Source organism: Chionomys nivalis, chromosome 13 (genome assembly GCF_950005125.1).
Source record: "Chionomys nivalis chromosome 13, mChiNiv1.1, whole genome shotgun sequence".
In the NCBI taxonomy this organism is placed as follows: domain Eukaryota; kingdom Metazoa; phylum Chordata; class Mammalia; order Rodentia; family Cricetidae; genus Chionomys; species Chionomys nivalis.
In genome coordinates, this window is record NC_080098.1 from 66,834,732 (window position 1) to 66,857,961 (window position 23,230).

Here is a 23,230-nt window from a genome sequence, read left to right on the forward strand (position 1 = left end):
TGGCCACTGAGCCATCTCACTGGCCTGTGATCAGCTTTTGCATATTAACTTCAGATCTTGGAAATTTACTTTAATGGTGTTTCCATGTCATAGCCATGCAGGAATATGTAGGCAAAGGCAGTTTTTTTTCCTTCCTAAACTACATTTTATTATATTTTCTTGTTTTTATTAGTTGGGACTCCCTTTCTGTTGTCCCAGTGAGGCCAAGGAGAGCAGGAATGAGGGAGGCAGTGTCCACAGGGCAGTGGATTGAAATGTTCAAAAATTGCCTCAGGGGAACAGGAGGATGAAGCACACTAAACTGACCAGCTGTTGTTACTGACCAGCTGTTGTTACTGACCAGCTGTAGTCGCTGACCAGCCGTTGTCGCTGACCAGCTGTTGTCTGACCAGCTGTTGTCGCTGACCAGCTGTTGTCTGACCAGCTGTTGTTGCTGACCAGCTGTTGTCGCTGACCAGCTGTTGTCTGACCAGCTGTTGTCGCTGACCAGCTGTTGTCGATGACCAGCTGTTGTCTGACCAGGGTCTGTACAGAAATCATCTCTGAAGCGTGGTGAGTCCTCGGGTCCAGGAAGCCTGCTCCCCCCTTGCCTTCCTGGGCAGAGTCAGATGTCCAGATAGCTCTACTACAATGTGTTCTTTCTTCTCTTCTCGTGACACCTGCTCAACCTCTGCTTCTTTCATCCTCACAGATCCGGACGAAGGACAGGATCTTTGACAGCATCAGTCACCTCATACACTACCATCTTGAGAGCAGCCTGCCCATCGTCTCTGCTGGGAGTGAGCTTTGCCTCCAGAAACCTGTGGAGAGGAAGCACTGACCTGGGCCAGAGCCCTCCCCATGCCGTGCGCCAGGTCAGGGGACCTGGGCTCCACTGCTCTCAGCCTATGGGAACTGGGGCAGCTGTCTGTGGGCTCATCACCCTTTCAAAATTCCCCATCCAGGGAGGTTTCCTTCAAGTTCAAATTTCATAAACATGTTCCACACATCTCAGATGCGTATTAGAGGTGTATATACCCACACATCCTGTACAAATGGCCCCTATATTTATATTTTTTAAGACTGAGAAAGATGTGAGATGAATGCTCTATGCTGTATGTTTTTAGTGAGAGGCAGATTTTGACTATAGTTGTTCAGGCAAAAATTTGAATTCAACTCTACTGGAAAGCTCTGCTAGGAAGGTGTGGCTGCAGTTCTATATGATAAGCACAACACAAGGGGAAAGCAGGTGAGCTGGCAGCTCCGGGACAAGCAGACTTGTGATAGAATATGACTGCTGCCCAAACATCTGCCCCTGCCCTACAGCTCCTTGCGAGTGCTGATTCCAGGCTGCAGCTCTGCTCACAGATGGAGGTGCCTCCTCCGGTTCTGGCTTCCTGAGTGCTGCCTTCCATGCCCCAGATATATGTCATGAAAGTGGGTTTTCTGTCACATGATGACCCATTGAAGTCCCACTCCAAAGCAGGTGGTACTCTGCCTCTTTTTCTGGGTTGTGTTTTAGGTCATGTTTGACCCATGTTGTTTGGGTCATGGGGACCTGTCACCTTCGACCCTGGTTGTGTGTGTGTGTGCATTTGGCGCATTTATTTGAGGCCCAATATGGTACACAGTAAGACTTAAGATCTCTGGTTGACAGATGCTTTCTTTGCCTTCATCAGCGTAGTGATGTAATGAATGTCTGCGGAAGGCAGGGTATAGAATGTATTCCAGGTCTGCATGTCCTTCAAGTCAGTGTGCTTGCCACAGACTGTGCATAGAAGGTGCCTGTGAGATGGTCTCCCACCTACCTCTTGTATTCAGTAGAACAAAAGGCATGGGTAAGAACCCTGCAAGACAGGTACCAGCTGCTGCCCAGAATTGAACCTTGGAGGCACACCCACTGTCTGTCCCCCCCCCCCACACACACACAGTTTCCGTGTGTGCTCGGCACCATGCTCAAAAGCCTTTGGTACTAGCTGGCGTGAGGGATGGTAAGCCATCTCCCTTCCTCTCCACATTTTCTCAGTAGCCCAATGAAAAGTAACCACGCCCATGGCCCTTTGTCTTGACCCTCTTTCTACCAGCTCAGAAGCTGTTGATTCATGATGGGTGATTTCATGTTTCAAAGTTGGCTATGTCAATAACTTAAAAAAAGGATGTGTGTTTGTGTGTGACTTAGCAACACAGGAAGATGATGCATTTGCTGGTTGGCACCTCCTCATAAGACTACAGCCTGGCCTCTGGTCCCCGTGAGATCCCATGTGTGTGGCACCCCAGCCAGAAAACTAGGACTCTGTACATTTTAGGGTTGGATGTCATAAACTGAATATTTAAGAGGAATTGTGGGTGTGTATGGGTGGGTGGGTGGAGAGAGAGGGGGTCTAGTGTTTAAGAACACTGACTGCTCTCCTAGAGGACTTAAGTTCAATTCCCAGCACCCACATGGCAGCTCACAACTGTAACTTGCATCCCAAGGTATCTATCTCTTCTGGCCTCCATAGGTACCAAGTAGGCATATGGTACATATACACACTTGCAAGCAAAAAAAAAAAAAACCCATACATGTAAAAATATTTTTTAAAAAGTAGTTAAGGGGAAACTTAATCATTAGGCAAATCAGGGTTCTGCATGGTTCTAATACTAAACGTGTGAACCCTACTTTTGCTGCTGTGTAGTCAGGTGCTAACGGGTGAGTCAGGGTGGAGAAGATACCAGGCTCTGTACATGAAAACTTCTTTTCAGTTTTTACCCTTTGAGGCCCCACTGAATCTGAGTTGGCAGTAGAATATTCTAGAACTAGAATTCTGGGGAACCTGGCATTAATACTCACCATCCTACTGTGACCTGAATATGGATGAAGCCCTGGAGATGAGCAGATATACTGGTAGCCCCTGGCTCAGGCTCTTGCTGTGTTACCATACACATAGGCTTTGGGGTACTCCTAAGAGTCACCCTGCACTCTGCCTCCTAAGAGGCTATGCCTTGTGCACCTCCATACAGGTCTTGCTGCTCTTGTGTATGAATATATATTACATACAAAAATATGTATAATTGCCCTTTCTCCCCATTCTTGAATTCCACTTAGTGTAAGGCTGAAATGCCTGTGTTCACCCATAAAGTGTTCCAGACCATGAGGCACCTCCACTGTTTTATTCCCCTCTCCAGGGAAGTTAAAAAGCCGCACTCAGAAGTTCCATTTGCTTTCTCTGAAGTCAGGGTGATAGGATTTATAGGAATCCATTTAGAAAATTTAAAGTATCGGGACCAATGTTTTTCCTTTCCATTTTAATTCAAAATATGTAATTTTGATGTCAGATTACAGAACTGGACATATGTATGCTTAGGGAAGTCTTTCCGACACAGGGCAGGCTGTAGAGGTTATCCACGGCAGCCGTGGTCTGACCTGTATTCCATAGGAAGCATGCCAGAAGTCACACGGGCTTATCATGTCCTTCTACAAACACGGTGTATGTGATGGGACATTCCATCAAACATCACTTACACACGGGGGAAACTGAGGCTCATTTCAGGTGCCTTGGTCAGCTAACAGCAGAACCATTCTGCTCACTCGGCATTTTCTGTGCACAGCTGTCTACTAGTCTGTGCTACAAGGCCAGAGCTTGGAGTCAAACTCAAAAGAGCCTTTTCTTTGAGCCTGGGCTTCTCTTCCCTTGGTTTCCAGCCCATATCTGCCTGGGCAGGGTTACAGGCTACACAGCAGCAACTCCAGGCAGAACAGCACTGTATTGTGCATTCAGGCCTTTGACTCCCGGGCACAGTGGCTGAGTCTATACCAGGTGTGGGCATGCACAGTGTGCCTGGATCCTGTGCTCCTTCTTCGGGCATCCTGCCACGCCACCCAAAACTCTGCATCTATTATTCGTGGTGCATGCTGGAGCTCGGCAGCCTTAAAGCAGTCTGTCTGCTCTTGCACAGCGGCCCTGAAGCCTCCTCCTAGTCCCTCCTTCCCACGCTCTCCTGGGAGAGTTAGCTGTGCTTCAAATAACCTCGCCACACTGGCAAGGCTGGTTGGGCCTCCCATGGGGCTGTTCATCATGGTCTAGGTTGGCTCTGAGTCTTGAACTTCTCCCTCCACCCTAAGGTGGGCAGTCTGCTAATGCCATACTTAAATAGCTCAATCTTAAATCTACACTTACGTTCCCACATGTCCTTTGTGTATTTAAAGGACCAAGATCTGGGGGCCTGCTCAGCCTTGATGAGCAGCTTTCTGTTACAGGGCATCTCGGGTGGATTGATGCCAAATAGGCCGCATGTGGCAATTGGGAGGTTGTTCTGGCAACAGAGGCACTTGTAAGCGAAGGCTGTGGTGAACCATGAGTAGAGGGAAAAGTCTAGATTGAAAAGGAGGAAGGGACAAGGGAGAATGAATTCCCCAAAGCCCGTAGGCTTCAGGTCACAGTTGCCAGATGTCCAGGCTCCATGTCTACCCTGGTGTCCTGAAAATGCCCACTTTTCCAAAAGAAAGCTTTCCCCTTGGCAGCATCAGACACCCAGGAGGCTTCCTTAGGGGAATGACCATACAGTGAACACCTCGTTTCCATGTTAGAGCCAGTATCACGTCCTCTTCTTGATGGAGTAAATTGAGTAGAGACCCAACTTCGCTGCGATATTGACGCAGCAGTGGCCACATCAGCGAGCTCAGTGCCAGTACAAGTAGAGCAGTGTGGCTTCGGCTGCTGGGGGGTTCCCTGAGCTGTAGCTCCTGCCACACCCTAAGGCTTTCCTCAAAGATAACCATGTGACGTGCATGGAAGGTGACTTCCTGGGGTTCTTCATTCAGAAGACACATTTCTCTTCTCCCCCGCAGACCAGAGATGGATCATGCCGTCTATAAACAGCTCTGTGCATGGTGATAGCCAGATTTCAAGTAGGGAGGAGGCTAGAAGAAGGATTGCAAAAGAGATCACGTGCCCAGACAAATCTGTGTGGTGCTAGTTCTTAGGAAACCTTTGAAGCGCTTTCCAAGAAAGCTCAGATAAACCCCACTCCCGGAATATATTACAGACCTAAAACTCTTGGCTTTGCCTGGGATGATGGGCATGTTTCCAAGGCAGCCCAGCTGTCTTGGAGGGGCCTTGTTTTTCAGGTGAAGCAATTGAGTCAGGCAGTGGATGGCAATGGTCAGGGCTAAATCTAGGAAAGAACCCAGGACTTACTAAGGCCTCCCAGGCTCAAACATGTAGCTCACTCTGTGGAAGCAACAAGCTGTCCATTTAGCCTCATGTTTCACATTTCAAAACACATGAAGGACTGAGCCATTCCCACAAGAAATAGGACTTTTGGTGCTTGGTGACTTTGCTGGTGTTCTCCCAAAAGGAGGCATCAGAGGGGTTCTGGGTACATATAGCTTACGTTGGAAATGATCCCAGGAGTTGGGAGGGAAGTGGCTAATAAGGAATAGTTGCATTGTGGAGCATGCTTCTACAAAGTGTACACCCGGGGCATCTACCTGCTGCTGAACCTTGGGAGCAGAACTGGACCTGAGGTAGTGAAGAGGGCGGGCAGGAGCTCCACCGCAGCCAACACGAGTGGAAGGCTATCTCCAGCTATTTCTGCCCTGCCCAGTGTACACCCACGCACCCTCTGCAAGCTGGGACATGCTGGGGCCGAGGCTGGTGTTTACAGTAAACAGGCTCAGAGCGGAAGGCAGATATTGAAGCACCAGGCTGCTTAGCCCACACAAAGATTTCAGGGCTCTGCCCCACCCCCCAGCTCCCCACTCAGTGGGCCTAGAGTGTGGGGTGCATGCTTGCATTTTTCAGCTTGAGGATGTGCTGATGCTAGGGGTCTCGGCTTTGACAGGGACTGGCGAGAGTCTCCAACCCTTCCTTGACTCTTACCGGTGGCCCACCACTCCCCTGCCCCACCCCCACATTTTTATGAAGAATTTTCCACACCATTTCGTGCCATAGATCCCAGGTCCATACTGTGAATTTAAAAATGGAGAACTAGTAAGTATTTGTAACCCCCTGCAAGCGTAGCTGGCAGATAAAATGCCATCTGCCCGACAAGATGCATTTATAATGGGATTTATGAATATTTATAAGTTTGCGAGCGGCAAAGGCACTGTTTGAAAACGGGCACATCTGATAGCAGCCAGGAAAAAACACAGCTCGCAACGTAACTTTATACAAGGGTTTTTCGAGTGTGAACTGCGCATGCGTGTTATACACAGACACAAAATTCCCTCGATTCAGATGGCATGTGCGCCTCCAGCTCAACCCTGTATTGGATGTCCTGAGCCTCTGGGCTTTTCTAATGCGCACAACTGTAAATCAAAATGGCATCAAGAGCTCCGGGATTAATGGGCTCTCAGCAGACCCAGGGAACAAAGTTCTGGGTGCTGTGGAATTGTGAGACTGTGGCGCACAAAGGGGAGGAATGGGTTGCAAGGAGAGTGAGGGAAGCGTGTCACTGTGGGCCAAGGCAGAGGGAGAGCCAGCCAGCTATAGCCATGCCTGTCTGTAATCCCAGCGTTTGCGTGGTAGAGGCTGGAGGATGGGGAGTTCAGGGCCAACCAGGGCTATATCAGGCCATGTCTCAACAGAGGGTGGGGAGCAGTCAGCAGAAGGTAAGGAAGGGGCAGGTGTTAGATTGAAAAAAAAGAAAAGCAGATGAAACACCTGCAGACCCACATCTTTCCTGGCTCCAGCACTGCTCAGGCACAGCCAGACTTGGCTTGCCAGCCTTCCTGGCTACCTTTGTATATTGTGTCCTATGTAACAGACCCTAGAGGAACTCTTGGGACAGAGAGGGAAACAGATGGAGCTGCCCGTTTATAATTTAATAGGAACCCCACCTCTAATACACCCAGGGGGGAGTGTCAGAGTGCGGAGGCCTTTCAGTGCTGCTGTCCCTACATCCAGCTAGGGTCAGAACTGAGCTGGGGGCTCTGAAGGCTTTGCACAGTAGGTGGCGCTGTGGAGCCTGCGAAGCAGAAAAGGGTGCCGAAGTTCAAGATGGAACCCTGCATGGAAACTGCTGATGTCTGCAAGATGTCGTGGGCAGGCTGAGAGCCTGCTTTTCCTCTCACTCAGATGCCCTGGGTAAGTGAATCCCTGAGACACCCCCAAAACGCACTTATGATTCTTGTCTTAGGGTGAAAGAGAGAAACCGTGAGAAAGGAACAGCTTTATTACCCATCGTGCATAGAGAACCATCCTGTGGAGTGAATCTCCCAAGGTACCAGTTCACACTGTACCCCGGTTCACACTGCACCCACAACACTTTCCCACAACCAAAGCCACTAACATTGGAGTCAAGTGACAGCTCATAAGGCAGGGAAGAGTGGACTAACCAGGCTTGGGCGAGGAGTTTCTTCTTTTTTTTAACACTATGTGTGAATTGCCAAATTGACTGTTCTCTGTTCAACAACTTTTGGATATAACTTGTTTCAGAGGCTTGTAAAATTATGTGCGTTTCTTTGTATTCAGAATTAAACATTTGATGTTTAAAGACCCCGGATTAGGAGACAGCTCAGCATAAATGTATTGTATAACAAGGTATTTAATAGTTTTTCAAAAACATTTGGATGGCCATACATATTGATATATGAATATTTGGAATTATTTTGTTTCTGTTAACCTCTGTGAGACACAGTTACTGTAACCGCGATCTGTCTGGGCTTATGGCCAACCCACATCCTTCTACTTCGATACCGGCATGGAATTGACTTCCTAAGTCACCTGCAAGGAGCAGAAATATAAAACCAATTTCTAATACTTTTTATTTAGGTGATTTGGTGAACATTTGGAGATCCCAAGATACAACAGGCAAAGGTAACTGGCTTGAACTGCCTTACCTCTAGGGGCTCCATCTTGCTCTTTTGGGGACTGGTGTCTCATGCCCTTCACCATGGGCCTGGCACACCACACCCAAGCTTCTGGGATAACCAAGTGGACTCAGTATATAGCATCCCCACCTCGTGGCCCATGTATGGCAGGGGGCAGGCCGACTACTCTAGACAATGCTGCTCTTCCTGTTATCACTAGGTACTGGGATACGTGCCTTCATCATCTGGACAGCCATCCATGCATTTTGGTTTCCATAGCAGCCCCCCTGAACCTCTGACCTAGACACTGAAATCATTTGAGTGATGAAGTTTTCACTTGTCCACCCAGTTTCCAAAGCATGGAGCCAGTGATGTAATTAGACATTTTCTATAAAACACAACGTTGTTCCATTTCTGTGAACGGCTCTTTCCCAGCACAGAATAACCACGGCTCAAAGATTGAGAGAAGCAACCATTTTTAAATAGTTAATTGTTTCAGTGACTATAGGTGTGAGTCTGTTGGCAATAAAGGCTACTGTGAAAAGTGTCTCTTGTTTGCATGACGGAACTTACATGTTTGCATGGTGCCATGCACGCCTGTGTAGAAGTTGGAGGACAACCTGTGGGAGTCAGTTCTCTCCTGGTATGTGGGTCCTGGGCATCTAACTCAGGCCATCAGTTTGGTGGTAAGACAACTTCCTGGCCCTGGATCTTGTAATGCTTCATAGAAGACAGGAGGATAGATTGGAAGTTTTCTCTAGAAAGCGGGTGTTTTGCTTTTCCTCAGAAGAAAAAAGGAAGACTTGGCAGAAACACTTCCAAAGACACCCACCAGCGTTGTGAGCTGGAATACAGATGGCTTTGAGCAGGTCAGAGCTCACAGTGGGAAGGTTGCCCTGGGGACTTTTTTTTTTTTTTTTTTTTTTTGGTTTTCTACAGGTTATAACAATTGTACTCAATGGAGCATTGGGTCAAACATGGATCCTCTTCGTGTAGGATTCAGGTTAGAGGTTGAAAGTTAGAACTTGTGAGGCAGAGAACCAGTACCAAGCGCTGGCACTGACTTTATTACCTGTCTTGCATAGCACGGACAAAGGCCGCCCAGTCTGATGCCCTCTGCTTGGACAATGCTTTTATTTTATAATTTCTCCCCTATAAAGGGGCTATTACCATTCTCCAAAACACGGGACCTAGGCTGGGAAATGGTTCCATGGGGATGCCCTGTGCCTATGTAAAAGCCACACTCGGCAGTTTGTGTCTATAATCCCAGCAGGAGGAAGGCAGATCCCAGGGGCTTGCTGGCCGGTTGATCTAACCAAACAGGCAGCTTCGGGTTCAGTGAGGGACTCCATCTCAAAAAATGAGGTGCAGAACAGCAGAGCAAGACACCCAACCTCAACCTCTGGCCTCTGCTCCTGCGTGCACAATAACACACATGTGCACACACATGCACACACCACAGACACACATGCTCACCACCACCACTGCCAACAACAACAAAACAGTATCTACCCAGACTGGCATCAGTAGCACCCAGCACACTAAAGCTTCATTCAAACATCATCTATGAGATGGGGCTGGATATAGTGGCTGGGTTTCTAAATGTGGTTTATTCCTGAAATGATGGGAGACCAGGTACCAAGGGAGAAGCAAGACCGCCTCCCGAATGTCTATTGTGAAACAGTAACAATCTGCCCCATAGACCCCAAGAATGGGTTTTATATGAAGTCTCTTATTTATTATTAATAAACATAAACTGCAAGTAGCAAAGGTTGCTCACAGCCCTGGGTGGGCCCCAAGATCTCTGGTGTCAGGTCACTTGTTTCTGGTTGGCAGGGTGAGGGCTTGGGCAGACTTAGCATCTGAATGCTGGTGGCTGCTGGCGAAAGCAGTGCGCACCGGCATCACAGGTGACCCGATCAGCTTTGGGTATATCAAGTGAACAAACACAGCTGGGTTTTAGTGTATTTTCGATTTCAATCACTTCAAAATCTATCATGCTACAAATGTTGCTGCCTCCTGGTGGGGGCAGTGGGCGTGGCTCTCCCTCCAAGGGCTGATGAATGAAAACAAACCTAGGTGGACATCACAAATCAGGGTCGTGGGAAATGTTATTAATATGAGTGACCCAGGTGCACGGCCTCAAAGTATTCCAACTGAAAGAGCATGTCCTCAAGCCCTTTTGTTTCCACCTCACCCTGCTCCCACTGGTCTGTTTTCTTTTCTTTCCTTTTTTTTTTTTTTTGCTTGCTTGTTTCCTTAATCCAGAACCTTCACGCTTTACCAGAGATGCCTTGGGTTTTGTCAACACAGTGTGACAACAGAATAAGTTATTTTTTTCAGTGATGTAGAGAAGAGAGCAGAGCAACGCCCCAGCAAAACATCTCAGCAGTACACTATAGCCATAACATCTTCTCGGCAGTACGCTATAGCCACTGGGAATGACATGAAGGAAACTCTCTCGTCAGTCAGCCCATGGTTACCTAGGATCCATGAAAAGTCCTTAAGCAAGAGCAAATGCTGTCAGGTAACCGTCCAGAGTAAAATCCGCGTTCGAAAGGTCCCTGGTATGTAATGGCAGGGTTCGTAAGGCAATGGTCTCTGAGGCTGATCAACTCACGGGGTGCTCTGACATGAGGGTCCCCCAAGTGAGAGTCCTTTTGAAGGCTTCTCTGGGAGCATGGGGGCTGGCTAGACCCCCAGATGCTTTTCATCTGTGTGTTCTGTGGCTGGGGCCCTTGGAGAGGTCACTTCAGAGGTACCTTTTCAGTACTTCCTTTACAAGGAGGGCAAAGGAATGCAGGTCCAGGTGATGGGAGCATCCATTGTATGGGAACACGATGGTTCTCTGAAGGAAGCACAAATGGCCACAGCCCACCTCCCAGCCTGGCAGAGTCCTCTCACGGAACGGTCCTGTTCAGGGCACGCGTGGTGGGAGCTAAGAAACTTTGCTGACAGCTCTGGCTCCTTGCCAGTGACAGCAAAGGGGATGTTTATATCCAGCTTTTCTATGTAGATTCAAACAGCACTGCACAGCTGAAGGGCTGGCTTGCAAACCGTACTGCAGCAAACTGACTCCAGTCCCTTGGAAAGGTGACCCACGATGGAGAGCGCTTGGCCTCCCCTTATGGGCTTGCTCTTTAGTGGTCTACTGTGGTTCTGAAAGATTCTGGCTGGCTTTTCAGTGGTTTTCAGAAATACCCAAATTATCACATAATTTGGCTTTCACGTGTGCTTAAGCTTATACATGGGACTCAAGAGAGAGGGACCCACATATATGGGCATCTCTTGGGTGAGGCTTCTGAGAATACAGAGCTTTAATAATGTTTTACTGCTATGCGCAAGAATACCAGTGCAAGAGGACTGGACGGGGCACATCTCCTTTGCACCTGGTGGTAACCTTGAACCCGGTACAGCAGTGGGGGCTGGTTTGGAGAGACGGTTACATAATGTGTGGAGGACTGATACTTCCTGCGGATTCCACCTGGGAAAACCTGGTGTGCACATCGTACGCCACACAGGAACGGACAAACACACACATGAGCACCCATTCTATGGAACAAAGAACTGTAGTGTGAAAAGAACGAACCATCATCCCAAGGTGCACTGTGCACAGCACATCCCCACCTGCCCTCTCCCCGCACCGGGGAAAGCGGCAGCCAGAGGCAGCGGATGACGTCAGCAGCTTGGTACATTCGGAAGGATGGAGCCTGCCACAGATAAGGCACATCCAAGTCAAGGCGGAAATGTTTATGATTCCCTGGGCCCCTTCCTCAGGAGGTGCCCACACTGTGCCCACACCAAGCAGACCTCCAGTGTCAAGGTCTCTGAGAGCCCACGTGGGTAATGCATGCAATAAATAAGTGTGGCTGCAGAGTTGGCCCTCTGGAGACCGTCACTTGCAGAGGACCCCATTTTGAAGTGGTCTGTTTCTGTCAGCGGTACAGGAAGAGGTGGCGACGTGGGGCAGGTCTTCCTTGACCTTGGGAGAATGGCTACTGTTGTTACTGGAGCTTGATTTACTTCTGCTTGGGTCAAGAGCAGGCTGCATGGGTGAGGCCTGGGTCCCCTTGCCCCTGACTAGACAGCCACACACCAGCCGGAAGAAGGCACGCCGCATCTCTTTGCTGGCCAGAGTGTAGATGACAGGGTTCATGGCAGAGTTGAGGACAGCCAGCATGATGAACCACTGACTCTTGAACAGGATGGAACACTCCTTCACCTTGCAGGCCACGTCAATGAGGAAGAGGATGAAAAGGGGGGACCAGCAGGCGATGAACACACTCACCACTATCACTACAGTCCGGAGCAGGGCCATGGATCTCTCGGAGTTGTGGTTGGCCACCCTTCGGCTGCTGGACTTGACCAGGAAGTAGATGCGCGCGTACAGGATGACGATGGTCACTAGGATGGCTGTGAAGATGCTGATGAGGAAGGCGATGTACTTCTTGGAGTAGAGGGGCAAGATGGTAGAGCAATCAGCAAAGTTCTCCAGGCAGTTCCAGCCCAGGATGGGCAGGGCGCCCAACGAGAAGGCAATCAGCCAGCACATCCCAATCAGAAGGAACACGCGGTGCTTCTTGTTGGCGTCATAGGGCCTCATCTTGATCATGGTCAGGTGCCGCTCAATGGCAATAGCCAATAAACTGCAGGTGGACGCGCCGAGGGCTACAAACATACTGCCCTCCCTGAGGAACCACACGGTCGGAGACAGGCTGAACGTCTTCCTACCGGACATCAGAATGTTGACTTTGTAGGCGATGCCGGCCAGCAGGTCGCAGAGAGCCAAGTTGCCAATGAAAAAGTACATGCGGTTGTGAAACTTATTGTTTTTCCAGATGGCAATCAAAACCATCAGGTTCTCCAAGACGATGAAACTACAGGTGACCAAGAAGAGGATGGTAGTGGTGTGGGTACCACCGTCCGGGGGGTTCTGCCTGCCTTCCAGTTTCCCCACGTAATCGTAATGTTTCCTGAGAGTATCATTCCCTAAGATGGGCGGGTGGCTCTGCGCATGCGTTGCCATGACTTCCTCTAGACAGATGGTTATCTCAACAGTCCACGAGAGGGCGCTCCAGGAACGTTCATTTCAGGAAACAATTGGGACAGTGGTGGTGGATTCCGGAAGGGCTGCAGACCTGGATCCATCAAGAATGTAGAAAACAGGCTCTGTAAAGAGATGAAGTAGAGGAAACCTTGGATCAAGTGATCGCCATTAACTGACCCTCCGTGTGGAAAACGCAAACACTTTGGAAGGATGTACAGAGAGGGCTCGGAACCCTGGCCAAATTTACAAGATAGAGATCGGGGAAAACTGTTAGGGGCCCGTAGCTGTCAGAAGAAACCTTGAGGTGATGTGCCAATCTGAGAACCAGGAAAGCAAGATAGAAGATGCGAGCAAGCTTCCGCCTGGAAACCTCCAAGCACCAGGAAATACTGAGTGAGTTCTCATCCACCATATGGGAACTGGTAAACCACTACTCCCAGCTGCAGAGGAATCGGATTTTTCTTTCTCAAGATGAGAAAAAGGGAGGGGAAGAGAGAGAGGAAGGAAGGACAGAGGGGAGGATGAGAGGTAGAAAAGGAGGAGTGGGAAAAAAACAGGACTCAGTAGGGGGAGTGGTATCCGAAGGGGTTCTGAGTCCTCCCTGAGGGGTTTTGGAGTGACACCATGGGAAGAACCCCTTATTTCTTAGATCAGTTCCCTTGAGGTCTGTATGGGCCTTTGGCCCACCTGGCAGAGAGCCGTACGGCCTGACCACACAGACAGGGCAGGAAGATCAGCCTGAGGCTGAGCAAGAACCCTGAGGGCACTGCACTGAGCAGAACCCAGAGAGGAAGGACTGCAAACTGTCCTGGAAGCAGCTGCCACTGAGGTTAAAGGAAGAAGGGGAGAGGGAGAGAAATTACATGAACTTTGAGTGTGGCTTGAAAGGCTGAGGTCTGGGCTGGGAGTATTAATTAGCATCTTTAGAAGGCCCGTGGATAGAAAGAACACACATAGGATTGTTGTATAGGCCTTGACTGCAAGCACCAGGCCCTGAAGAAATTGTGTGTGTGTGTGTGTTGCAAACGCATGCCCTTGTGTGCTCATGCATGTGTGTGTGTCACTGAACCTGGAGCTCACACATGCAGCCATGTTGGCTGACCACTAAGCTCCAGGGATCTTCCTTTTCACCTGGGTGCTGGGGGGCCTGACCTCAAGTTCTTATTCATGCTCACATAGCAAGCCCTTCCCTAACCACCTCCCAGTCCTGTCCACCAGTCCCCGGATGCATTAACCCGGCTCGTGACACATCTCCATCCTACTCCGCGGTTCTGAGGCTCAGCAGGTCAGCTGTGAAGGCTTGGTTTCCACTGATTTACCATTCATTTTTATTTGTAGTTGGCACACATAATTGTATGTCTTTGTGGGTGCAGTGTGGCGATACGTGTATACCACGGGGCACGGTCAAAGCAGAGCCATTAGCATTCTCCCCTCCTTAAACATTTGTGAGTTTGAGACTCCTGTCTTTGAATCCTTTATTGTTCTGAACCCAAGTCACCTCACTATGCTGCAGAACTCTAGAACGGATTCCGCTGTCCAGCTGTGTGTAATCTCTTTCTGTTCCTCCCACCCCCTTTCTAGACTCACTTAGATTAAATTAACATTACTAGATTCTTAAATATCTAATGAGGTTCAGGTTGGGTGAATTGAACACAGCCCACTTCTTGTACACAGTGGGGGTTTATTCACAGCGTTTAAGCTCCAGCCCTAAATGTGGCTCCTACGCACAAGGACCAACACGACAGATCCTCGCCTCCCACCAGGAGTTTCTTCCACAGGTCTGCGGGGACTTTAATCCCTGAAGGATATCAGTGGTTCCTCCATGGGTGGTGCTGGGGGGCTGAGAAGAAAGGTAACTCCAGGGGAGCTCTGGACCCTGGGATCCCTCTAGGAGCAGCAGGTACTGCATAAGTCTTTCCTTTCTCTGTCACTTGGGAGGCCTTAGAGTTGGTGACATTGGGACGAGGAGGCCCATAGCTTCTCGGCAGAGACATCTTCTAGCTTCCTGGCCCTCAGAGACACATGTTATTCTGGAATCCCCAGGAACTGTCTGAGTTCGTGTCTACATTCTACCTGGAATGGCTCTTGGCCTAGTCCGGCTGAGAACTGCCTGGGATCGCAGGGGGCATGGGTCAAGCTCAGCTTGATGGCCACCTGCTGGCTAGCAGAATGCTTTAAGCTGTCTTCATTCAAACTCAAAGAGCAGCTCTGGGGATGAGATGCAGTGATACAGAGAGGGCTCATCTGTCAGGGCCCCTGTCATCCACTGAGACCTCCTCTCAACAGCCAGGTTCCCCACTGGGCTTTGAAATGTTCTCCCTGAGGCAGGTAGGACAATTCTGCAAGTCCCTTTCTATTCTTAGCCATGCTCGTGCTGGTGCTGGTGCTGCTGCTGCTGCTGGTGGTGCTGGTGGTGGTGGTGCTGGTGCTGCTGCTGGTGGTGGTGGTGGTGGTGGTGGTGGTGCTGCTGCTGCTGCTGGTGGTGGTGCTGGTGGTGGTGGTGGTGGTGCTGGTGCTGGTGGTGGTGATGCTGGTGGTGGTGGTGGTGTTAGTGGTTCTTCTGATGGTGGTGATACTGCTGATGGTGGTGATGGTGGTGGTAATGATTCTCCTCCTTTTATGACAGTGGGTATCATATAACCTAGCCTGACCTAGAAGTTGCTATGATGACCTTGAACTTCTGAAACCCCCCCCCCCCCCGCCTCTGCCTCCCAAATGCTGAGATTACCATACTCAGTTTTATGCAGTACTGGGGTTTGAACTCAGAGCCTCTTGAATGCTAAGTGAACACTCACTCCCAACCCACCCCTCCAGATTTTTATTTAAATCTTGTCTGTCTGTCTATCTGTCTGTCTGTCTGTCACATCCTATTTATCTTTTGGCATCTTCGAGGGTCAGGGCAGCCCCCATGCCCTTTCCTCCTGGCTGCCATCACTTTAAGAAAAATCCTGCAAGCTCTCATTTGAAAACGAGAAATTCTAAGCAGCCACAATTTTCTGAGATGCGGCAGCATACCCGACAAAAGCCACTTCTGAAAAGAAGGGTTTATCTGGCTCGCAGTTCAAGGGTGCGGTCCGCTGTGGTGGGGCAGGGCTGGCAGTCACATTGCAGTCAGAAAGCAGAGAAAGGGGAATGCTGGTGTTTAGCTGGCTTTCTTATTCAGTCCGGGACCCCATCCGATGGACCAGGGCTGCCTGCACAGTTCAATTAACCTGAACTAGAAAGTAGACTTGCCCAGAAGTTTGTTACCATGCTGATTCTAAATGCCCTTGAGCTGATAGTCAAGATTAGACCCAAGAGGCAGGAAATGTCGTCATCATAACCAGTGTCCAGCCACATGTCCTGTGGGGGCTGACCCCTGTCACAGCGGCTGTCACAGTTTCTCCAGTTCCTCCAGATGCGGGAGGAACTATCCCATCACGTGACTAGCTGTGTGTGCCATGGGCAATGCCACAACGCCCAGGTTTGTCTCAAAATGTCCCTGGGCTATCTGCTCTGCCATCAGGGGTTCCTGCCCCAGGAATAGGCACTGTGAAGCCCTGGAGCCCTGGACCACAGCACAGGTGGGAACTGATACTCAGCTCCAGGTTTCTCCTTCTCTGGAGAAGATGAGTAAACTTAGATTAACCTTTGTGTGCACATGGGTAGACATGTGTTGGGTACACCATGTGTGGGAGCCAGGGGTCAATCTCGGGTGTGGTCCTCAGAGGCTGACTACCTTGGGTGTCTGTTTGTTTTAAGACAAGGCCTCTCACTGGCCTGGACCTGCCTAGTAGTTTTTACTGGCTGGCCAGAAAGCCCAGGATCTCTCTGGTCTCTGTCTCTCCAGCACTGGGATTATAAGCCTGTACCACCACGCCCATCTTTTTCACATCCTTTCTGGGAATTGAACTCAGGTCCTCACGCATGAGAGGCAAACACTTTACCGACTGAGCCATCTCCCCAGCCCTCGCCATGACTCCTGTGTCTCGCTTTCCCAACCTCCCACAGCACTTGACACACCTCATCGCCCCCTGGAAAGTCTGGGCTTTTGCCTCAAGTGTGAGCAGAGGGAAAAGAGCCCCTTTCAGTCAGCCCATCTGGACTCCCTCTCGGAGGAACAGAAGGCAAAGAAACCCAGGGACCTATCTCAGCTAGAGTACAGAGAAGGTTGAGCAGGGTGAAAGAAAAACAGGGGAGCAGTAAAAGCAAACACCTAGCAATTAAATAACTGTAGTAAAAATGAGAGCGGACGTGCCAGGACTTGTGAAGGCCACAGGCCTGCAGGCTAGCCCGCTTTGCCACTAAAGCCTGGACCACGTTTCCCTTAATTAAAACGTATCTCTCAAGCAACTGAGATTTTACAGAGCATCTTTGGTTAAATATGATTCTCTGCATTTGCAATTTGAAGCTTTCTGTTTCTTTGGGACCTAAACATACATTTTCTCACAAGGCTTGGTGCATCCTGAGAGCTAAGTCCTGAACTAAATACCAGATGATTTTGGACACATCGAGATATCACTGTGCCTGGGCCCAAGCAGGTCCCAGGAGCTCTTCCTTCTGTTCCCAAGGGCTGCCGCCCACAGATCTCCACTTTGCTAAAAGAAAGTCTAAGCTTTGGGTACCAGTGAGCTCTTCTTAGGACTAGGCATGATGTCTCAGTACAGGAGTGCACCAGGAAGACACACACACACACACACACACACACAACCAAAACACCCTGAGACCACACTCATATCAGCTGCAGGCCACCAGGGGTCTCTACGGGTCATCACTGTCACCAGTGTGACCACTGTCTGGGTTTCCCAGAATTTGCCCTGTTTCTTCCAGTATATAAGTGAACACATGGGATACCCCACATCTGGTATCTTTCCCTCCCCCAGATGCTCATGTGAACCACACTTGTGGATGGAGCCAAATCCTTCTTGCTCTTAGTCCACTGCATGTCTGCCCATCACCCTCTATAGGGTCTGACAGTACTCAGCTAAGTACTGTTTCTTACACATTCTTTTGGTGAACAGGTGCCTCCATCTCTGCTGGCCACCTTGGTTTCTAAGGGGCACACTGGCATTAAGTGTGGGCTGTAACCATGACTCGGAAGTGATGGTCTCTCTGGCACATAGTTGTCCAGTTCGGCCTGTGAAATGGGCCAAGGTGCCCCTGTGGCAGGCCAGGAGGATGTGTCAGACGGTCTTGCATTGTACTTTGGGGAAGCAAAGGCACTGGAAACTGGACTGCTGATTCCTTTCCCCTGGAGCAAAGGGACACTCCTGACTGGGGAGATGGTTCAGAGGGTAAGGCACCTTCACTTTCTGCGAGGGCTGAGAGCCTGGGTTTGAATCCCCATGTGGCCTGTAAAGCCAGGCATGATAATGTACTTCTGAAACCTCAGCACTCCCACACTAGATGGGAGACAGAATATACCAGATTTGCCAGCAGATGGGCTAGCCTGGGATACACAGACGTGAACAACAAAGAACACTCTCTCCCAAACAAGATGAGAGGCAAGGACTGACACCCGCGATTGTCCTCTAACCTCTACACACATGCTGGCATACATTAGCGTGCGTGCATGTGCACACGCGCGCGCACACACACACTCTTCACACAGGATTTTTTTTTAAAGAAATCCAATGTTAGCTGGGTAGTAGAGGCATACAGCTTTAATCCCAGCACTCAGGAGGCAGAGGCTGACGGATCTCTTGAGAGTTCAAGGCCAGCCTGATCTACAGAGTGAGTTCCAGGACAGGCTCCAAAGCTACTCAGAGAAACCCTGTCTTGAAAAATCTGATTTTGAGATTGTGGCCGTACACAGACTAGTTTGTATGTCTTCTAAACTGTTAGCATGTTCCATAGATGGGGAGGTCCCACCGAGCCCTAGGGTAGAAAACTCCCTCAGCTAGAGGACTCCCTCAGCAGATTCCCCTGCAGCCTGTTGCCTGTGTTCCTCAGCACACTCCCAAGGTATGCACTAGCAAGCACCCCTCAGACTCCCGGCCCCCTCTGATCAGATGGGGCAACTGGAGCCCTCAGTCACTCTGTGTTTAATCGGAGCCACTGTTCACATCTGAACTGTCCTTGCACCGGTCACCTGAACCTTCTCACTTTGGCCTCATGACACTGGGGTCATACAGTTTTCATTGAAGCACTCTTGACACCAACATATTTTCTTTTTGCCAAGAAGGAAGGAGACGTCTTGACCAAATGGCTCCATGGTGGGTGACCCCACACGAGACCCCACCAATATTAGGCATGCCTACCCGCCCCCAATCCAAAAGCAGTATTCCCTGGGGGAAGCGAGCCTGGGAGACGGGTCCGATGGATTCCAGATGTGCCTTCTACTCTAGCGACTCACTTTCTCCATATGTCAGTTATAAAGTAAACAAACTATAAAAAGAAGGAAAAGGAGGGGGGAATATCTCTGCTGTCTAGTGTTTCCCCCTCTCCTTCGCCCTCTCTCTCCCTCTCTCCCTTCTCCTCTCTTTTATTCTTTTCTCCTTCCTCCTCAGAGAAAAAGAAACCTCCTTTGGTCAAAGGAAGGACTCCATGTTTGCAAAGACAAGTCCTTCCAGAAACATCAATGACCTCATCCTCCAAACTGAATTAAAGCATCCACTATTTGACAGTGAGCAACATTTCTTGGAAAGCCGGAGTTTGCTTCACTTTATTTTTCATTTAAAAGAACCGAGAATTGGAATAACCAGCGGACCAGTTCATAGTTCCCAATCCTGGAAAGTTCCTTTGCTAATGAGTCCCCTCACTCTGTTTTTTTTTTTTTTTTTTTTTTTTTTTTTTTTTTTGCCTTGACCTCACTCTGCCTCCAGAGACAGTCAGCCCAGGACAGAATGGAAGCTTCACGCACACAGCCTCACACTAGGCTCATCAGTGAAGCACCCTGTGACTTAAAGGTTACAGATGAAAGCCAGATGAAGGCTTCCCATGGCTCCCACTGTTCTTCCCGCAAGCACGGATACATACGAGTCCCTCTGCCTGCTGGGCTTTCCAGGGCCCGCTGTCTGCTGTACATGGCCTTCTTATTAGCAAACAAGATGGTGTTACAGATGCAGATGTGGGCCAAGAAATCCCAGATGTGGAGGTCATGTCCCAAGAACGTTGGGTCCCCTGTGAACGTCCTGAGCCAACAGACTCATCTGTCAGATGGCATCAGATTATGATGCAAGGTCTGCATTTTTTTTCCCTCCGATGCCTGCCTATCAGTCATTTCAAATTTTCCCTACAGTGCTTGTTCTCGGTAAGGGCAGGGAATCAACTTACCACCAAGCTTCCAGGAAATGAATGTAGAGATATGGAAATAGGTTTCATCAGAAGGTTAAAAGCACGCACAAACATGTGGTATCCTGCCCAGGAAATCCATCCTGGTCACTCCATGACACATCTAGTTCCCAAAATAACATGTGGTTTCTGAATGGACATTGGGGAAACTGAGGTTGGGAGGGATCAAGACTTCTTAGTGCAGAGCTTGGCCAGGCTGGATGCCAGGGCATCTGTTCCCACCCATCCCTTCAGGGATAAGCTTTTTATGAGTCAGTCACTTGTGATAGGTCCCTTAACTAGGAGGTGCTAAGAGCCTCCCAAGTGCCTTTACAGCCCAATTGCTTGAAGCTACTGGAATGCCAGTCTGGGAGCTTGGGTGGAGTGTTTGGATAACACGAGAATGGAAGGGACATCCACAGCCAAGAAACACTTCTTCCAAGTGCTGTGGAAAATCTTTTAGAATACTATGACCTGGATCCAAAGTTGATAAACATGCAGTCGTGAGAGAAGCCATAATGGTAAGATTCAGGGACCCGAGCACTACATCCCAGCTAACACAAAGAGCTTGTTGAAGAGTGGCCTTCAGTCTTTGGTAGAAAAGGGGGATTCAACTGCCACAAGGGAACCCCAACATTTTCAAAATTGTGACGCGCTCAAATCTTTATTGTTCTTGCAGCAAAAATATATTCATAAAATATAGGCATCGAAAAAGAGATCCGTGGAACAAAGGATCATGGTTTTTAGAGAAAGGACCAGTCCCTGATTCATGGGAAGCAGGTCATCGGGCCAGTACATAAACCTTCACAGGAAACGAGAGTTCCTACATCCAAATATGGTAGCGAACAAGGAGGGTCATGTATGAAAAAGTCATAGAGAATAAATGACATCGAAAAGATGCCGAGTGGTTATAATGTCATCCTCCCCATACGGGGGGAGGTCCCTGAGGGTGGGCCCTGCAGGTGAACTCTTTGGTGTGTCTGGAGGCAGAGTGACAGTGGCCAGATGTGAACATCTACTGGTCTGCAGATGGGAAGACCCAATGTGGGGTTCTATGGCAACATAGCTCACCTCAGCACTGAGCTTTGCACCCCATAAGATGCTTACAGATCTAGATACTTCTATAGCTCTCCAAACTGCACACACACTCACACACATACACACATATGCATACTCATACAGACTCTCACACATATTCCCATACTCACACACACTTGCACACACATAGACATGCTCACACTATCTCACACACATACACATATTCATACACACTCTCATATACATACATACACACACACACACTCACATACACATAAAGCACTATCACCACCACCACCATCACCTCAGCAAAACAGCCCTGACCACTGTCTCACTTGCCAGTCCTTTACCTGTAGTATGTAACCCTTGGATCCACTTTCTAGGAATTAAAGTTTCTTAACCTCGTCTGCCTGGTTTTCACCTATGCAGGAAGGAACTTTGACTAGCTAAGTTTTGTATGTAGAGATATGCAACACCGTAGACTTTAAATCTGACTGCAGATTTTAGAAGGACCAGGGACTCTGAAAGTCTCTGAGCACTGGCTAGGGGCAGGGGTACAGGGTGGAAGAGCCCTCCGTTCAGGGTGATGTTACTGTGACGTTTGAAGCAAAGCAATTTCCTCTGAACAGCTGACAAGAAGTCCCTCTTACATCAAAATATAAGGAATATGGCATCAGGAATGGCCAAGGCCAGAGAGACGGGGATACAGAGATCACGCGCAGGCATAGGGCCAACAGCCACCCTTCCCTCTATTCTAGCTCAGTTAAGAACGGCATGACAATTTCTCCTGGGAAGCTCATTTTCTCATTGCAGGCACCTTTGTATTCCAGCTCCAGGGCTGACATCCCCAACTGCCTAGTTTGAAAAGTGCTAAGAAAACTGGAATTTTGTAGCTAATAAAACTTAAAAGAAGGGCACCCCCCCCCCCCGCCCAGGGAAAAACTACAGCCACCCCCATCCCCAGGTTTTCTTCCCATGAGGATATCTAACTTCTGAATTAGCCACGTAAAGCGAGGGAACTTGGAGAGCCCGCTCCCTACGCTCTGGGTTTACATTTTAAAAGACCTGGTTGTAATTTAAAAGAATCCTATATCCCTCCACCAGCCCTGGGAGGCGGCTAGGTCACCGGAGTGAGTGACCTGGAGAAGAGGAGGAGGTGGCCCGATATGAGGCTTTCGCGAGCCGGGTCACTATCGTGTCCCGACTTAGTTGGAATTTTATCTGAAAAGTGGACCGGGTGGACCCAGAACCGCTCAGCCCGCAACTAGAATTTGTACAACCCCCCGGCGGGATTCCGCCGCTCACCTCGGTCTGCAAAGCGCATCTGGACTGGCTGCATCCTGCGGTGTCTTAGCTAAGACTCCAGTCTAGGGGCTCCGGAGGTTGCTTGTGGTCTCAGATTTCCCTCTGGGTCGTCCCGGCCACCTCGCTCAGCACCCGGACCATGTCGCCTTCCCCTAAACTCTCTCACCCAGACTCTGCCCCAGAGGATCCGATGGCAAACTTTTGCAACGGCCCTCCGGGGCGGGGCCCAGAGTCACCCCGCCTCCTGCCGCCCCTAACCCAAGCTTTGGCCGGCTGGTCCCCCGCTACATCGCGTCCCCAGCCACGTCCCCGCCCCGGGCCACGTCCCCGCCCAGCTTCTCTGCCAGTCTGCCGCGCCCGGGCTGTTAGGATCCAAGGCTGGGGTTCTTCATCCCTTAGGACTCCCTGTGCCCCTATTCCTCCACCGACCCCCTCTCCCGCCCCTTCCCACACTCACACACAAAAAACCTGGATCCTGGTCTTCCGTCTATCCGGTAAATTCTCCGAGCTCCAGGACCCAGCAGCTGCAGACACCGAAATGGATGCAGAGCTGGGCTTGGGTAACCTGCCTAGGTGGCCAGGAGGATTTGAGCGGATCCGTATTATGTCTCCCCTCCAGGCGACTAGAGTAATCATAGCCTTGATAGGGAACGGTTCAGTCTGAAATTGGCCATCTACGGACTTGAGCTGATAAGCTAAGCTCCTCTGGTCCTCTGTCCCCTCCCATCCCTCTACCAGCCACAAGGAAGGGCCCCCTGAGCCATTTGTGCGCGTGTCTTGGCTCCCGTGTCTTGCCCACCTTAGTAGCTCTTATCTCT

At 49.7% G+C, this 23,230-nt stretch overlaps 2 protein-coding genes across 2 annotated transcripts in view; one reads left to right on the forward strand and one right to left on the reverse strand.

The window, feature by feature from the left end:
- Shc3 (SHC adaptor protein 3) overlaps positions 1-6,425 on the forward strand; it is a 123,272-nt gene extending 116,847 nt beyond the window's left edge. The window contains exon 12 of the mRNA XM_057788037.1: positions 692-6,425. Coding sequence (XP_057644020.1) covers positions 692-820 — 129 coding nt within the window. The 3' untranslated portion in view covers positions 821-6,425. The remainder of the gene's footprint in view (positions 1-691) is intronic.
- Positions 6,426-7,279: 854 nt separating this feature from the next.
- S1pr3 (sphingosine-1-phosphate receptor 3) lies at positions 7,280-22,581 on the reverse strand. Its single transcript, XM_057788038.1, has 2 exons — positions 22,413-22,581; positions 7,280-12,940 (listed from the first exon to the last, which is right to left on the reverse strand). Exon 2 carries the CDS (start codon positions 12,795-12,797, stop codon positions 11,667-11,669), a length of 1,131 nt encoding a protein of 376 aa, XP_057644021.1. The 5' UTR covers positions 12,798-12,940; positions 22,413-22,581; the 3' UTR covers positions 7,280-11,666.
- Positions 22,582-23,230: the final 649 nt, after the last annotated feature.

Excerpts from the sequence above, each read along its gene's own strand:
- S1pr3 (XM_057788038.1), bottom strand. The coding sequence starts at position 12,797 with ATGGCAACGCATGCGCAGAGCCACCCGCCCATCTTAGGGAATGATACT.